Consider the following 14,485-nt stretch of genomic DNA (forward strand, 5'->3'; position numbering starts at 1 on the left):
CAGCCACCCAGCCAAAAGTAATCCGAGGCAAGAAAGGAGACTTCCAGGCGAGCGAGGCCTGCTTGGGCTGGCTAGAGCTCCAACCAGCCCAAGCAGGCCTTGCTCACCTGGGGTTCTCCTGGGCCGCCCCCCCCCAGTCAAAAGACCAGCAAGTCACCCGCCACTCAAAATCACATAAGAAGTGGAGAAAGGGTGGTGGTTGGCTGCCTGCTCTCTGAAGAACAGGTTGCTTACCTGTAACTGATGATCTTCGAGTGGTCATCTGTGCAGTCACACTGATGGGATATAGGCGCCTGCGCCGATCTCGATCGGTATTCTTGAAAGCTGCGGATTTCCGCGCCCCAGGCCCAGTGCGCATGCGCAGAAGCCCCACTGCGCATGCCCACAGGGACCGGAGCGGACATCCCGCCAGTTCCTTCTGACCGCTGCGTAAGCCCTTAGAGATGGACCGGCAGCGGAGGGGAAGGAGGGCGGGTAGTGTGACTGCACAGATGACCACTCGAAGATCATCAGTTACAGGTAAGCAACCTGTTCATCTTCTTCGTGGTCTCTGTGCATCACACTGATGGGAGATTAGCAAGCAGAGTCCTACCTGGAGGAGGGTGCAACGGTCCATCATCGAGAAGCCTCTTGAAGCACCGCACGGCCCACTGATGAGCGCCTACGCCAGTCCAGGTCCAACGCGTAATGGTTTACAAACGTATGCGGGGAGGACCAAGTGGCCGCATCACAAATGTCCTTCAGTGGGATTCCTCTCATAAAGGCTGCCGATGTCGCTAGGGCTCTAGTGGAATGAGCTCTAATCTGTCTTGGCAGGGGTCTCTTGCATAACAAGTAGCATAGTTTTATCGTCTCAGTTATCCATTTGGAGATTCGCTGTGACGATACTCTTACACCTTGTGATGTTGTGGAATATGAGACAAAAAGTCTAGTGTCCTTACGTCCAGGCCTCACTCTATGTAAGTAGAACGAGAGTGCCCTTTTTACATCTAGAGTGTGAAGTTTCCTCTCCCAGTCTGACCTTGGGTTTGGAAAGTACACAGGTAAGCATATCTCTGCATTCAGGTGAAAGGCAGATGTCACTTTCGGCAGGAAGGTTACATCCGGGCGCAGCCTCACTCCTTCTGCACTGAATTTCAAGTATGGGTCATCGCAGCGCAACGCTGCCAGTTCACCGACCCTGCGGGCTGAGGTAACGGCCACTAAGAAGGCTGTTTTCCAAGACAGTAATTGCAAGGAACATGTCGCCATTGGTTCGAAGGGTTTTCCCGTTAATGCCTGCAACACTGCTGGAAGGTCCCAAGCCGGGGCTGGGTCACGTACCGTAGGGTACAGTCTTGCTAAGCCCTTTAAGAACCGTTTGGTATCAGGGTGAGAAAATACCGAATGGCCTCCCAATTGTTCATGGTTAGCCGATATAGCTGCCAGGTATACCCTCACCGATGACACGGTTAGCCCCTTGTCCATTAGTGAAAGCAAAAAGTCAAATATTAGTGGTAGGCCTGCTGTCCTAGGTTCTTTATTAGTCTTATTAATAAATTGGGCAAACCTTGTCCATTTATACTGATACGATTTCCTCGTGGATAACTTTCTACTATTCAACATGACGTCAAGGGCTCTGTCCGACAATCTCGTCACTCCAGCCGCCAAGCTGTGAGTTTCAGGTGGGGTACATCGTGGTGAATCACCCTGCCCTCGTGAGATAGTAGAAGGTCTGAGCTCACTGGAAATTGGTGGAACCTCCCGTGAGACAGCCGCAGTATCGGGGAGAACCATTGTTGTCTGGGCCACCACGGTGTGACGAGAATCCCCTTGGGGCATTCTAAATGAATCTTGTGAACCACTCTCGTGATCAGTGGGATCGGTGGGAAGAGGTACACGTGCCGGCGGGACCATGGGATCAGTAACCCGTCTCCCAACGATAGGGGGTCCGCCCCCCCTCTGCAGCAAAATTTTTCGCATTTTGAGGTGCTGCGTGTGGCAAACACGTCCACTTCCGGTGTGCCCCATTTCTGGAACACCGGCCGAAGGAACTCCCAATTGAGTTCCCATTCGTGGAGAGAGGCTCCCCCTCGACTGAGGTAATCCGCACAGGCGTTCAGATTGCCTGGCAGATGTGTGGCTACTAGAGTTGTGTCCAATTCTCTGCAGATTTCCCAAATCCTTAGGGCCAGAAAGCACAGTTTCCTCGAAACCGTGCCGCCTTGTCTGTTCACATAAGATAGGGCAGTGGTGTTGTCTGTCAAGATCGCTACCGTTCTCCCCGTAATCAGGTGTTTGAAGGAGAGGACGGCATGATGTATGGCCAACAGCTCCAGGAAGTTGATGTGGTAACGCAGAAGATCCTGAGGCCATTTGCCCCCCACACACATGTCGTTCGCGTGTGCACCCCAGCCCCACAGGGATGCATCCGTGGTTATAGTCAGCGTGGGAGTCTGCCTGTGGAACGGGGCTCCCTGGAGGAGGTTCTGTCTCTCCTGCCACCAGGGCAGGGTCCAGAGCACCGACGGTGGGACCGTCAGTTGGCGTGAAGGGGGGTCTGTTTGGCAGTTGAACACACGTAGGAACCACAGTTGCAGTGTCCTCATGTGGAATCTGGTGAATCTCAGTACTGCCGTGGTCGCTGCCATTAAGCCCAGGAGGCGTTGAGCTTGGAACGCCGTGACTGTAGGGTTGGTCAGGAACACGTGTATTAGAGATATGATGTCTTCCGCTCTTTGTGTCGGCAGGAAAGCCCTGCAGGCCTTTGAGTCCAATATGGCCCCTATGAATTGCACCCTCTGGGAGGGCTGCAATGCCGATTTCTTTAGGTTGACCTGTAGGCCTAATTTTTGCAGAAGGGCTAAGGTGACTTCTACGTGCCGTGTCAAAAGTTTTTCCGAACTCGCTACCAGCAGCCAGTCGTCTATATAGGGAAAGACAGTGATCCCCTGTAGACGTAGATGAGCAGCCACCACCACCATGATCTTTGTAAAAACTCTCGGTGCCGTAGAGAGGCCAAAGGGCAAAGCTTTGTATTGGTAGTGGGAGTCTCCAATTGTGAATCTGAGGAACTTTCTGTGGCCCTGATGTATGGTCACATGGAAGTAGGCATCTTGCAGGTCTAATGTGGCCATCCAATCCCCTTGGTTCAGTAGGGGTAGGATGTTTTGTAGGGAGACCATTCTGAATTTGTGGTTTTGTATGAAATTGTTTAGGCCTCGTAAGTCCATGATGGGTCGAAGGCCTCCATCCTTTTTGGGGATGGTGAAATAACGGGAGTAAAACCCTCGCCCCTCTTGGTTGGTTGGCACCTTCTCTATCGCATCTTTTAGGAGAAGCGATTGGACCTCCTCCTGTAGAGTGAGAGATGTTCTGGTGTGAACGACAGTGGGAACTGTGGGGTTTTCTCTGAATTCTATTTGATAACCCTCGCGGATTATCGACAGAACCCATTTGTCCGTAGTGATTGTGGACCATGCCGGAGAGTATGGGAAAAGTCTGGTATGGTGTGAGTCCGAAAGGTAGGGGGCAAAGCAGGGGGAAAGGCAGTCAAAGACCCTGTTTGGACGGTCTATTCCCCTTTTGTCTGGATGGCTGTGATGAATTAGGTGAGTACTTCGTTTTCGGGTTGTACGGCGGCTTGGAGTAGGTTGAGGAACCTTTGGGCCTCCATTGTTGCTCTGTGGGTTGCTTGGAGAATGGCTTCTTACTCCAAGGTTTGTTCCAGGAGCGCTTCCCCTGGGTTCTAGATGACATGGGAACCCCCAAATTGCGAGATGTTTTGATGCTTTTGTCCATCTCTTGCAATATGGTGTCTGTGGTGGAGCTGAATAGCCCACTTCCGTCGAAGGGGAGATCTTCGATGCAGGATTGTGTATCCGGCTGGAGTGCCGTCGACCTCAACCAAGAGTGGCGTCTTAAGGTGATAGCCGAGGTGAGTGTTTTTGCTGAGATGTCACCTGCATGTTTAGCCGAATTAATTTGCTGCTTAGCTAGTGCTATGCCTTCCCTTTGAATCTTCTTGAGTGCCTGTTTGGCTTGTTCTGACAGGTCCGGAAGTGTTGATAACTGGTCCCATAGGGCGTATTGGTAGCGGCCCATGCACGCGCCATAATTTGCCACCTTTATACCCAGCGAGCCCGCCGTATAAATTTTTCTGCCTAAATTGTCCAACTTCTTTCCTTCCTTGTCTGGAGGAGAAGCATGTGTCTTTCTGGCCTTTGACGAGGACGCCACCACCACCGAGTTCGGTTTCGGGTGGGTAAACAAAAACTCGGCTGTGGATTCCTGAACTCGATACATGTGGTCGAGTCTTCGGGAGCTTATTGGTGTCGAGGCTGGCTTGTCCCACGATGCTTTTGTCGTGTGTAGCATCACCGTAGTAAGTGGTAAAGCTATGGCCGTCGAGGTATCCAATTGCACGACATCGAACACGTTATCGGTAACCACCGGCTTGGGTTGGATCGTCGGTAGCGATAGGGTATGTGCCATCCTTTTAATTAGATCTCCATATGATTTTAAGTCCTCTGATGGAGATATGGGCAACTCTTCGCCTACCTTGCTGGATGGAGCTGGCTCTTCCGGCGAAGAAATTTCCTCTCGGGGAGAGTCTTCCCCGGATGTTGGGGAGCCTTCTCTGGATTCTGAGTGCTCCGAGGAATGCTTGGGTGTTTCTTGGGCCCTTGGTGACTCGGGAGTCTTCCGCTCGGGGCTCCGAGATCGTGGGGTAGTCTTCAGCTCTTTCGGTGGCGATGTGTCCGGTGGTTTCGACACCGACGCCGACGGTGTGTGTCGAGGTCGGTATGACGTTCGGGATCTGACAGATGCTTCCGATTGTTGGTCCCAATCCAGATGTCTGGGAGGGAACCAGGGGAACATAGAAGGCATGGGGCAGGACCCGTAGAGGTACTGCCACTGTCTTTGATCCCACGACATTGTAGGCGGTGGTTTCGGAGGAGAACGATCCCTGTTGCGAGATCTCTCCTCTGAATCTCTGGATCGATGCCGATACCGGGGAGCATGCCGAGGGCTTCTTGAACGGTCGCGCCCGCGGTCCTCTCTCGGCGTGGTAGATCGATCTTCCTTGGGGTTCTGGGTTTGCCGACGATCGGGGCTGACTGATGGTTCCCTGATCGGCGTTCGGGGTTGAGCGGTGTCTTCCACGGTGTGAATCTCCAGTGGACTGCTCTCCGCTCCCGATCTCTGGGATAGCTCTAAGTCGCGATCCGAGTCTGACGAAATGGCGATCTGCGTCGACATCGATGCCAACACCGGGGGGCTTAACCGGCGGCGTGGGGAAGCGAACAGCTTCAGTGGTGGTACTTTCGCCGTCGATCCCGATGGTGACGTCGGTAGCGAAGTTGCGGACGATCGATGTTTGTCCGATTTTTTCTTTTTCTTCGCTTCCGGCTGCAGTCCCTTCTCCTCCCTTGGCCGTTTTGCAGGAGTGGAGGAGGCGGACTTTGATGCCGAGCCCGATTTTGTGGGGCGGTCGGCGTCGGAGGTGCTCTTGTCGGCGCCGAGCGACTCCGATGTCGACGGGGTGTGCGTCGCTGCCGACGTTCGTTTAGGCGACAGTGCTTTCTCCATCAGTGCCGCTGCTAAACGACCCGCGCGGTTCTTTTTCGTCTGGCGGGAAAATTTTGCGCAGTGGACACACGCGTCGGGGATATGCGTTTCTCCCAAGCAAAAAAGGCAAAGAAGGTGTCCGTCTGTGGGGGAGATCTTGCTACCGCAGTTCTTACACCTTTTGAAAAATCCCCACCGTTTTTCCATACGGGGGGGGGGGGTGAGGGAAAGGCGGGAAAAAGGGGAAAACTGAGGGAAAAATCTCGGAAAAATCTTTTGCCTTCTCCCTCCCTAGTCTTTAAAAAGACTGTTGTGTGGTCTATGCCAAGTAAAGTCCTATAACGTTCAAAATCCAACAACTAGCAACTTCCAAGAAAAGGATTTCTACCGACCGTGCGAGAGATCGACCGATCCAAGCGGCGGTCAGAAGAGAACTGGCGGGATGTCCGCTCCGGTCCCTGTGGGCATGCGCAGTGGGGCTTCTGCGCATGCGCACTGGGCCTGGGGCGCGGAAATCCACAGCTTTCAAGAATACCGATCGAGATCGGCGCAGGCGCCTATATCCCATCAGTGTGATGCACAGAGACCACGAAGAAGATCCCAGGGATTGTTATGCAGCTGCACCTACTATTCAATGAACAAGGTAGGTGGGGAGGAAGAGGTGGAACCCTCAGAAAGCTTCTGCTGAATCCGAGGCCAGCCATTTGGTAATTAAATATGGTCAGTTTTCATTCTTGTGTTGGTATCGCAATGCAGATCATCGAGATGTCAATGGTGAAGTTGTCAGACTTATTCTATTTCTGCATTGAAACCATATTCATAATAATCATCCCTCAAAATGTGATTACCAGTAGTCTTTGACTACTTTTTAATGACTTCTTAGTCCATAAATAGTTGTGAATTCCTTCTTTGTTATCAGTTGTTTCCAATTTCTTCTATTCTACTTCTTCTATTCCACTTTGACCTGAATAGCCCAGGCAAGCCCGATCTCATCAGATCTTGGAAGCAAAGCAGGGCTGACCCTGGCAAGTATGTGGAAGGGAGGCCTCCAAAGGAATACCAGGGCTGGGATGCAGAGGCACACATATCAAGCCACCTCTCTGAAAACGTCCTAGCCCCACAAGGGGTTGCCAGAAGTCACCCTGACGTCCAGGCACACAAGCACACACAAACAAAATACTACAAAAAAGTATTCCATTTGGATTTGTAATCCAAACTAAAGCAGCTGCTTGTCGGTACTGTACAGTAAAATATTTTTTAAAATCCATTAGAAAGATCAGAAGTTTAAAGTGATGCTTCTCCTTCTTTAGGTAGGCAGAGGAGCCTGGAATATCCAAGGTCTATGCACACGTGTACTCAGAAGCTTCCATTTTTCTCCTTCATTGTTCAGGAGCTCAGCAGAGAAAAGGGAGGACAAAGCAGCTGTTGCCTAAAGAAGCAAGTTTAGCCCATAGCATCGCATACTTTTAATCACTTTCCACGTCTGTAAAATTGCCAGCAGAATCCTCATCTGTGAGCCCCACAAACATAACTCCAATTGGAGTTATTGGTCCAGTTTTTTGGGAGAGACTCACAGCCCATTGTGTTATCTTCCCCACCCAAACCCCAGAAACTTACCATGATCACAGCCACCACAATGGCAGCAATACCAATCAGGTACAACTTTCCAGAGAACAGCTCATCAATTCTAGAGTGACAGTCTTGACCCTGCAGTGAGAACAAAAAACATGTAGCAGATCCATATCCTATATAAGAACACTTTTCCCACTATAAATATAACCATCCTGATGGTTGAGGGTACCGAAGAAAACACTTGCTCAGTCAGGCTACTTGTATACAGCAGCTGCCAGAATGATGGGTGAAGGCAATCAAAAGTGGACCTTGAAGCAGTGGCAAACCGATATTTTTGGGACCCTGAAGCCTGAAATGTTGTGGGGACCCTTTCTCAACCAGCAACAATAGGGCAACATCCAGAACTGGTCTGTCAAATGGCAGAGAACAGGGTGGTGGGGTGGAGCCCTTGAAAATGACTTCTAGAACTATTCAGCCAGGCACCAACGAAGGATTTGAGGATCCAGCTGGCGAAGTGCAGGGTATGAATAGAATCTGGCGAACCCAGTGAGCCCATACAGCTGGTGGTTCGGATACTGCGAGCCCCCAACAAAATTTTGAAATCTGACCAATTACAGGGACATTTTGAGGCCATATGAAATGGGTATTAGAGCATATTCTAAGGTCAATATTAAATACTTCAACCCATTGCCTTATGATTCTGTCACTAAAACAGCCTTATTTTAATAACAAACACTTTAAAATACTCCATCAGTTTTGTTGGAAAATTCACTCATTTTTTAAGAAGTTGCTTCAGGGGCCCTCCAGGATTAGGGGTCCTGAAGCTTAAGCTTCATTAGTTTTATAGTAGATCTGCCTTGAAGGCTTGAAGCATCAATAGATCACTTCTGCTTCTCGCATGGCTTGAAAGCACTACCTTCCCCCATCTCCTTGAAACACTGTACATATCCTCCCCTGTTCTAACTCTAATATTCATATCCAATTCTGACTTTAAATATTTTACTGCATAAAACATATCTGGGACCAGTGTAGACATGATAGAGGAAGATGATTAAATCTCCTAGATTTCAAAAAGTTCTATTTTAAATATATCGTTATTCTCTTCTTTTTCCAGGAACTCAGTGAAGCACATGTGATTTTCCCTTCCTTTATGTTTGCAACAATTCTGTGAGGCAGATTAGAGTCATACACACCAATCACAATCCTACACTGGCTCTAAAACAAGATAATGGTTATTGCAGGGATCCTCAAATCATATCAGAGCTAAGATGCTATGGGAAAGGGGATGATTCAGTAGCCTTTGTGCTTTTTTTAAAAAAGAAAAAAAGATATCCAATCATGATCTTAGGTGAAGATTGATTGCTTGACCAAATCACCCTTTGTATTCAGAACAAATGTAAAATTCTCTTTCCAGCTCCAAAAATAACCAGTTCTGCAAATTAACAGCACACTGAGACATCTTCTTTTTCCTACCATCACTGATTAAACAAAGCTGCAACTATTTTCTAGGATGCACTTTCTTTCTCACACACACTGGAAAAGCATAACCATATAAATACATTCATTTACATGCAGGACTCTGCAAACATATAGAAGCAAACTGCTTTGCTGAAGTATGTGGGAGGCAAGACTTGACAGCTGCCCTATAAACTTCCCCTGAAGTGCAAAGAACAGCTTTGGAATGAGGGGGAGCTCAATCAGGAAAACAGAAGGGCGAGAGTATAAATGGACAATTATCTCAGTGGAGGGGGGTAAGCAGCGGGGTGCCACAGGGCTCAGTGCTGAGTCTGATGCTATTTAACTTGTTCATTAATGAGTTGGAGTTGGGAGTAAGCAGTGAAGTGGCTAAGTTTGCAGATGATACTAAACTGTTCAGGGTGGTGAGAACAAGAGAGGATTGTGAGGCACTCCAAAGGGATCTGTTGAGGCTGAGCGAGTGGGCGTCAACATGGCAAATGAGGTTCAATGTGGCCAAGTGCAAAGTAATGCACATTGGGGCAAAAAATCCCAGCTATAAATACAAGTTGGTGGGGTATGAACTGGCAGAGACTGACCAAGAGAGATCTTGGGGTCATGGTAGATAACTCATTGAAAATGTCGAGACTGTGTGCGGTTGCAATAAAAAAAGAAAATGCCATGCTGGGAATTATTAGGAAGGGAATTGAAAACAAATCAGCCGGTATTATAATGCGCCTATATAAATTGATGGTGCAGCCTCATTTGGAGTACTGTGTACAATTCTGGTCACCACACCTCAGAAAAAATATCATAGCATTGGAAAAAGTGCAGAAAAGAGCAAACAGAATGATTAAAGGGTTGGAACACTTTCCCTATGAAGAAAGGTTAAAATGCTTGGGGCTCTTTAGCTTGGAGAAATGTCAACAGAGGAGTGACATGATAGAGGTTTACAAGATTATGCATGGGATAGAGAAGGTAGAGAAAGTACTTTTCTCCATTTCTCACAATACAAGAACTCGTGGACATTCAAGGAAACTGCTGAGCAGTTGGGTTAGTACTGATAAAAGGAAGTAGTTCTTCACCCAAAGGGTGATTAACACATGGAATTCACTGCCACAGGAGGTGGCGATGGCTACAAGCATAGACAGCTTCAAGAGGGGATTGGATAAACATATGGAGCAGAGGTCCATCAGTGGCTATTAGCCACAGCGTATTGTTGGAACTCTCTGTCTGGGGCAGTGATGCTCTGTATTCTTGGTGCTTGTGGCAAAGTGGGAGGGCTTCTAGTGTCCTGGCCCCACTGGTGGACCTCCTGATGGCACTTGGTTTTTTTGGCCACTGTGTGACACAGAGTGTTGGACCGGATGGGCCACTGGCTTCCATCCAACATGGCTTCTCTTATATTCTTATGAGTGTGAAAGGCTCCCTGACAGGCTCCCACACAGCTGCTTTCAACTTATATCTGCCCCCTGAGGAGAACAGGTTATGGATCTCCTACCCTCAGTTTGGCCTTAAGTCAGTGAAGGAAGGAGAAAAAACAGCATTCATATCATGGGCAAAAACCCTTTGCAATCTCTCTTTAAATATTATGTCTGTAGTTTATTCCTAGAAAGGTTGGGGATCCTGCAGAGAAACGTTTTACAGAAGTCTCTTCATTAGAGTTACTTTATACAATTAAAAACACAAACCAAAGATGCCCAGTCCTCTGAAATCTTTCTGGTTGGGAAAAGGGCATGCATGCACCATAGATAATGGGTGAACAGTATAGAGGCTTCCTTACAGTAATCATCTGCGTAAGGCTCTTGTCTGAGCACAAGTTTTCACCAGCCAGGTAAGAAGCTGCAACTGAGAAGGCATTTGTGCCACAGCAATCTAGCTGTAAGCAGAGAAAAAAAATAGATAAGTTAATAGACTTGCAGACACTCAGTTGTAAAGATTTCAGTTTGTATTCTTTCAGCAATCCACATAGAACTTCTTACATGCTGATGCTGACATGACTGTAGCAAAGTGGTAATTTAGGGTCTAAACTGCTGAGATGCTGGGAACTGCATGATGGGATCCTCTTTTAAAAATATTGTGCTAGTATAAACTTTGCAGAGATCAGATCTAGAGTGGGAATGTGTATGTGTGTATGGGGGGGGAGGGGGGTAATCTGTCCCCTCTGTGCGGTTTTGCCAATTGAAATGGACCCCCTCCCTTGTGCTCCAGTTAGCCATCAAATGGGGTGGGGAATGGGCATAAATGGGGTGACCTTTTTTACCTCAGCGAGCTAATGGAGGAGGGAAGTTAACATCCTATTCACTATGGGCTTCCAATTCAAATCCTACCCCCACCCCACGGCAAGGTTCTACATCCATTTCTAGATTATGTCTGATTTCATCCTTACAGTAATTGCTGGAGGAGCCAGTTTCTTAACAATCCTATGTATATCCAATTTTCCTGCAAACTTGGGCCACCACCCAGGTTTGCAGAAAAATTTAAAAACTTTCGCAACATGGTAGTGGGGTCTTTAATCTGCCCCCAAACAAACCTCTCTGGACATGCACACAACAGTGGCTGCCTTAGTGAGGCCCAACTCTCCTCAGCAGCCTCTAATGCAGTGAGACAGCAACACTGACAGTGGGGACTTACCTCCATTGTTCCACAGGTTTGGCAGCATTGGGAGTCCTGGAGCCATTCTGGGCCCCTACAGAGTCTGAGAACTGCTCTGGACCTGGCCACTGTGGCAGCATCCAGGAGCCACTCTGGGCTCGGCCGTTCTGGGTGGCAATCATGTGGGGCGGGGGGGGGGGGGAGAGTGAGTCTCTGCCAATGCTGCTATGGCGGGGGGGGGGAGATGAACTGCCACTATCGTAGCAGTGAAGACATAGGGCAGATGGGCAAGCTGCCAAGAAAGCAAAGAGGTTGGGCAAGCTGCCAACCAAGGCAGTGAGGTGATGAAAACGCCAGGGAGCTTGGTTTGGCACTGCTGAGGGGGGCAAGTGAGCTGCCTCCATTATTGTCAACAGAAGGACTGAGCTGCTGAGGCAGGGAAGAGTGTAAACAAGGCACTGGCTGAGTTGCCAAAGTAACTGGGCTAGGTGAGGTGCTGGGTCTGCAAAGGGATTGGGGCAGGCAAACTGCTGGGAAACCTGCCATGGGAAAGCCCCACTGCTGCTGTGCTTTAATTGCAGCCGGATCACCTACATGGAAACCACAGAATCCCATCCCTGTGTGGAAGACACTCTTCTCATCAATGCAGTTCAACAAGAAGCAAAACTGGATCTCTTCTGTGGACCTCTCCTTATGCCATTCTGGGGGATAGGAAATCTGGCCCACAAATATCCCAATATCCTCCCCTCTCAACAACTTCTATTTTCTGTTTTACATCCTGCCCACTGGTCTCAACTCACTACTCTCACCAGTTCTTGTGTGCTAATGGGGAAATTCCTCTTGAATGCTCGCTTTACAGTGCAGTATAGTAAAATTCTCAAGACATGGTATAATACTGGAGGCCTTTCTTGAATAAAAGCCCAACCCAATCAACAGATATGTCATTGGAAAGTTACATTCTAGTTATGACAGATTTCCTACAGAGGACTCCAGACAGCTTACTGTATCATGGAAGGTTTTCACAACAGTCTTTGCCTTCTGTGCTTTGTCACCCTGTCCCTGTGCTTGGGCCAATGCTTCATCATAGAAATGTTTGACATCTTTGGCAACCTGTAACAGAAGAGAGGAAAAGATAAAGGAAAGTGACACAGTGATGAGGAAACAAGTCAACTCAAATGCTTTCTTGGCTTGGGAGTACTCCTGGCTTCCTGTCAGCTTTGTTTGGCACTTCAGGTGCCTCTTTCAGGAAACTAGAACGGTACTACTTGTGCATATCCTGGTAACTTCTTGATTACTGTAAAGCACGTTCTATAGGACTGCCCCTGAAGGTAATTCAGAAGCATTTGCTGGTCCAGAATAAAGCATCTAAGCTTGGATCACATATTAAACTAATGCTGCTCTCCACTGGTTACCATTCAGTGTTTTGAGGCTGAATTTCGCTTTGATTCAGAAAAGCTCTTTAGAGCTTTTGCCTGGAATAGTCAACATACTGTCCTACAAGTTCCTCCCTATATTTTGAAATATGGCACTGAGATCTTCCTGCAGATGCCACTACTTTTAAAAAGTGAGACTGGCCACTATTGGTACTCAAAGCTTTTTGGTGGCACCTCACCCTCAAATGGACAACTACTTCCTCTAATAATCAGGCCAGAACAACTTAGCTGACCATTTTAGAAGCGTTACAACTCTTTTAAAAACAGAGTTTGGGCTGTACATGACTGGGAGCAGTGTTTTACATGTTGCCTCCCTTTTTATACTACATTTATGCTGATATACCTAAAATACAACATTATTAAAACTGCTTTGTGCTGTCACATCCTTTGCTGCCTGCATTCAAATAGCAGTCTATGAACATAAACACACATACTCATCACAAGCTCACTGCTTCTTCATTTAAACTTCTCCCTTTTTCTGGGTTTTAGCCCCACATGTCTGTCATAAACATGCATCTCGCAGAAAAGGTAATGTCACAAATTACATCTTCTCCAACGTATGTAGGATTTAAGACCTAGTCATTCTGACAATGTGATGAGACCGAGAGAAAATCACTAATTGGAAAAGAGACATAGGCAGGAAAAGTAGCAAGCAAGGGAATGATGAGGTTTCTTTCCTGTGAGAGAATGATCTTATACCTTATACCTGGCTCACAAGTAGAAGGAAAATATCTTACTCATGGTACAGGTTTTCTTTGTTTTTTCAAGCACTAAATAAATGTATTTACTGCCCCTCTAACCAGTGCAGACCCAAAGCAGCTTATATTGTTCTCCTCACCTCCATTTTATCCTACAACAACTCTGTGAGGTAGGTTAGGGTTGAGAGTATATGACTGGCCCAAGGTCACCCATCAAGCTTCCATAGTATGAGTGGGGATTCAAAGCTGGGTTTCCAAGATCCTAGTCTGATACTGTAACCACTATACTATGCTGGTTAAATAAAGTACAAGAAATGCTGCACTCCACAATACCAAAGCAATCCTACTATAATCAAGCAGGCTGCTGAGAAGCAATTAGAGTATGGATTTAAAATCTAGAGGGAAATGTATCTTGTTGCCTTTGTTCTGTGTCCTGCTCTTCCCTAAAAGATCAATTTGAAGTCTGGGCTAGCAGCTTGCTAGAATGCAGAGAGGAACATATACTTCTCATTCCAAACTAAGCTACCCTTGGGAAGTCAGAAGCTGAAAAACAGCATGTCAGATTTCATTTTGAAAAGCAAGAATGGGAAGCTTTTTTATTAGGGATAATTGTCCTTGGGGGAAGACTGTTAAGGGCTATAAACACAGTATCCCTATTCCATTTCTTCATTGCCATCTGAAACTGACTAGTGGATAAAACACCAGTAATAGAATTTTCTCACACTGTCTACTCTACAGCATATACAAGGGCTCAGATGACACTGGTGCTAATGACTTGATCCAGATGTGTGAGTTATTATTATTCTCATGCACCTGGGCAGTGCGGTACTGGTGCTTGGCTTCTTCATACTTGTAGTTAAGATCATTTTAAAAAGTGCTCCTAATCATATGAATGAAGCCTACATGTGTAAACTTTGTATGCACAAGGGGCACTGTGCTGATGTAAGGCAAACACATATAGCAGAGTGGGACAGTGCATTAGCTTTTGTTTCCTCTCCATGTACAGTGGTTTGCATATAAGTATATGTTGTCTGTCTGTGCATCTGGATAGTGCCTTTTTTGGGATGGCTAAAAGCCAGTAGCAGTAAGGCCTGTAGCATTAAGGTCAGTTTTCCCTAGGTTGGGCACCGTTACTACAGAGGAAATCCTTAGTCTGGCTACCACTTGGATGGGGTTAAGATT

The 14,485-nt window shown here is 47.5% G+C and overlaps 1 protein-coding gene across 1 annotated transcript in view; it reads right to left on the reverse strand.

Moving 5' to 3' along the window:
- The window catches only part of CD81 (CD81 molecule), a 110,389-nt gene that overhangs the window by 2,502 nt on the left and 93,402 nt on the right, over nt 1-14,485 (reverse strand). The window contains exons 5-7 of the mRNA XM_060261636.1: nt 12,175-12,282; nt 10,361-10,456; nt 7,168-7,257 (exon numbers count right to left, since the gene is read on the reverse strand). Of these exons, the coding sequence (XP_060117619.1) occupies nt 7,168-7,257; nt 10,361-10,456; nt 12,175-12,282 (294 nt within the window). The remainder of the gene's footprint in view (nt 1-7,167; nt 7,258-10,360; nt 10,457-12,174; nt 12,283-14,485) is intronic.

This window comes from Heteronotia binoei, chromosome 21 (assembly GCF_032191835.1).
Source record: "Heteronotia binoei isolate CCM8104 ecotype False Entrance Well chromosome 21, APGP_CSIRO_Hbin_v1, whole genome shotgun sequence".
Taxonomy (NCBI): domain Eukaryota; kingdom Metazoa; phylum Chordata; class Lepidosauria; order Squamata; family Gekkonidae; genus Heteronotia; species Heteronotia binoei.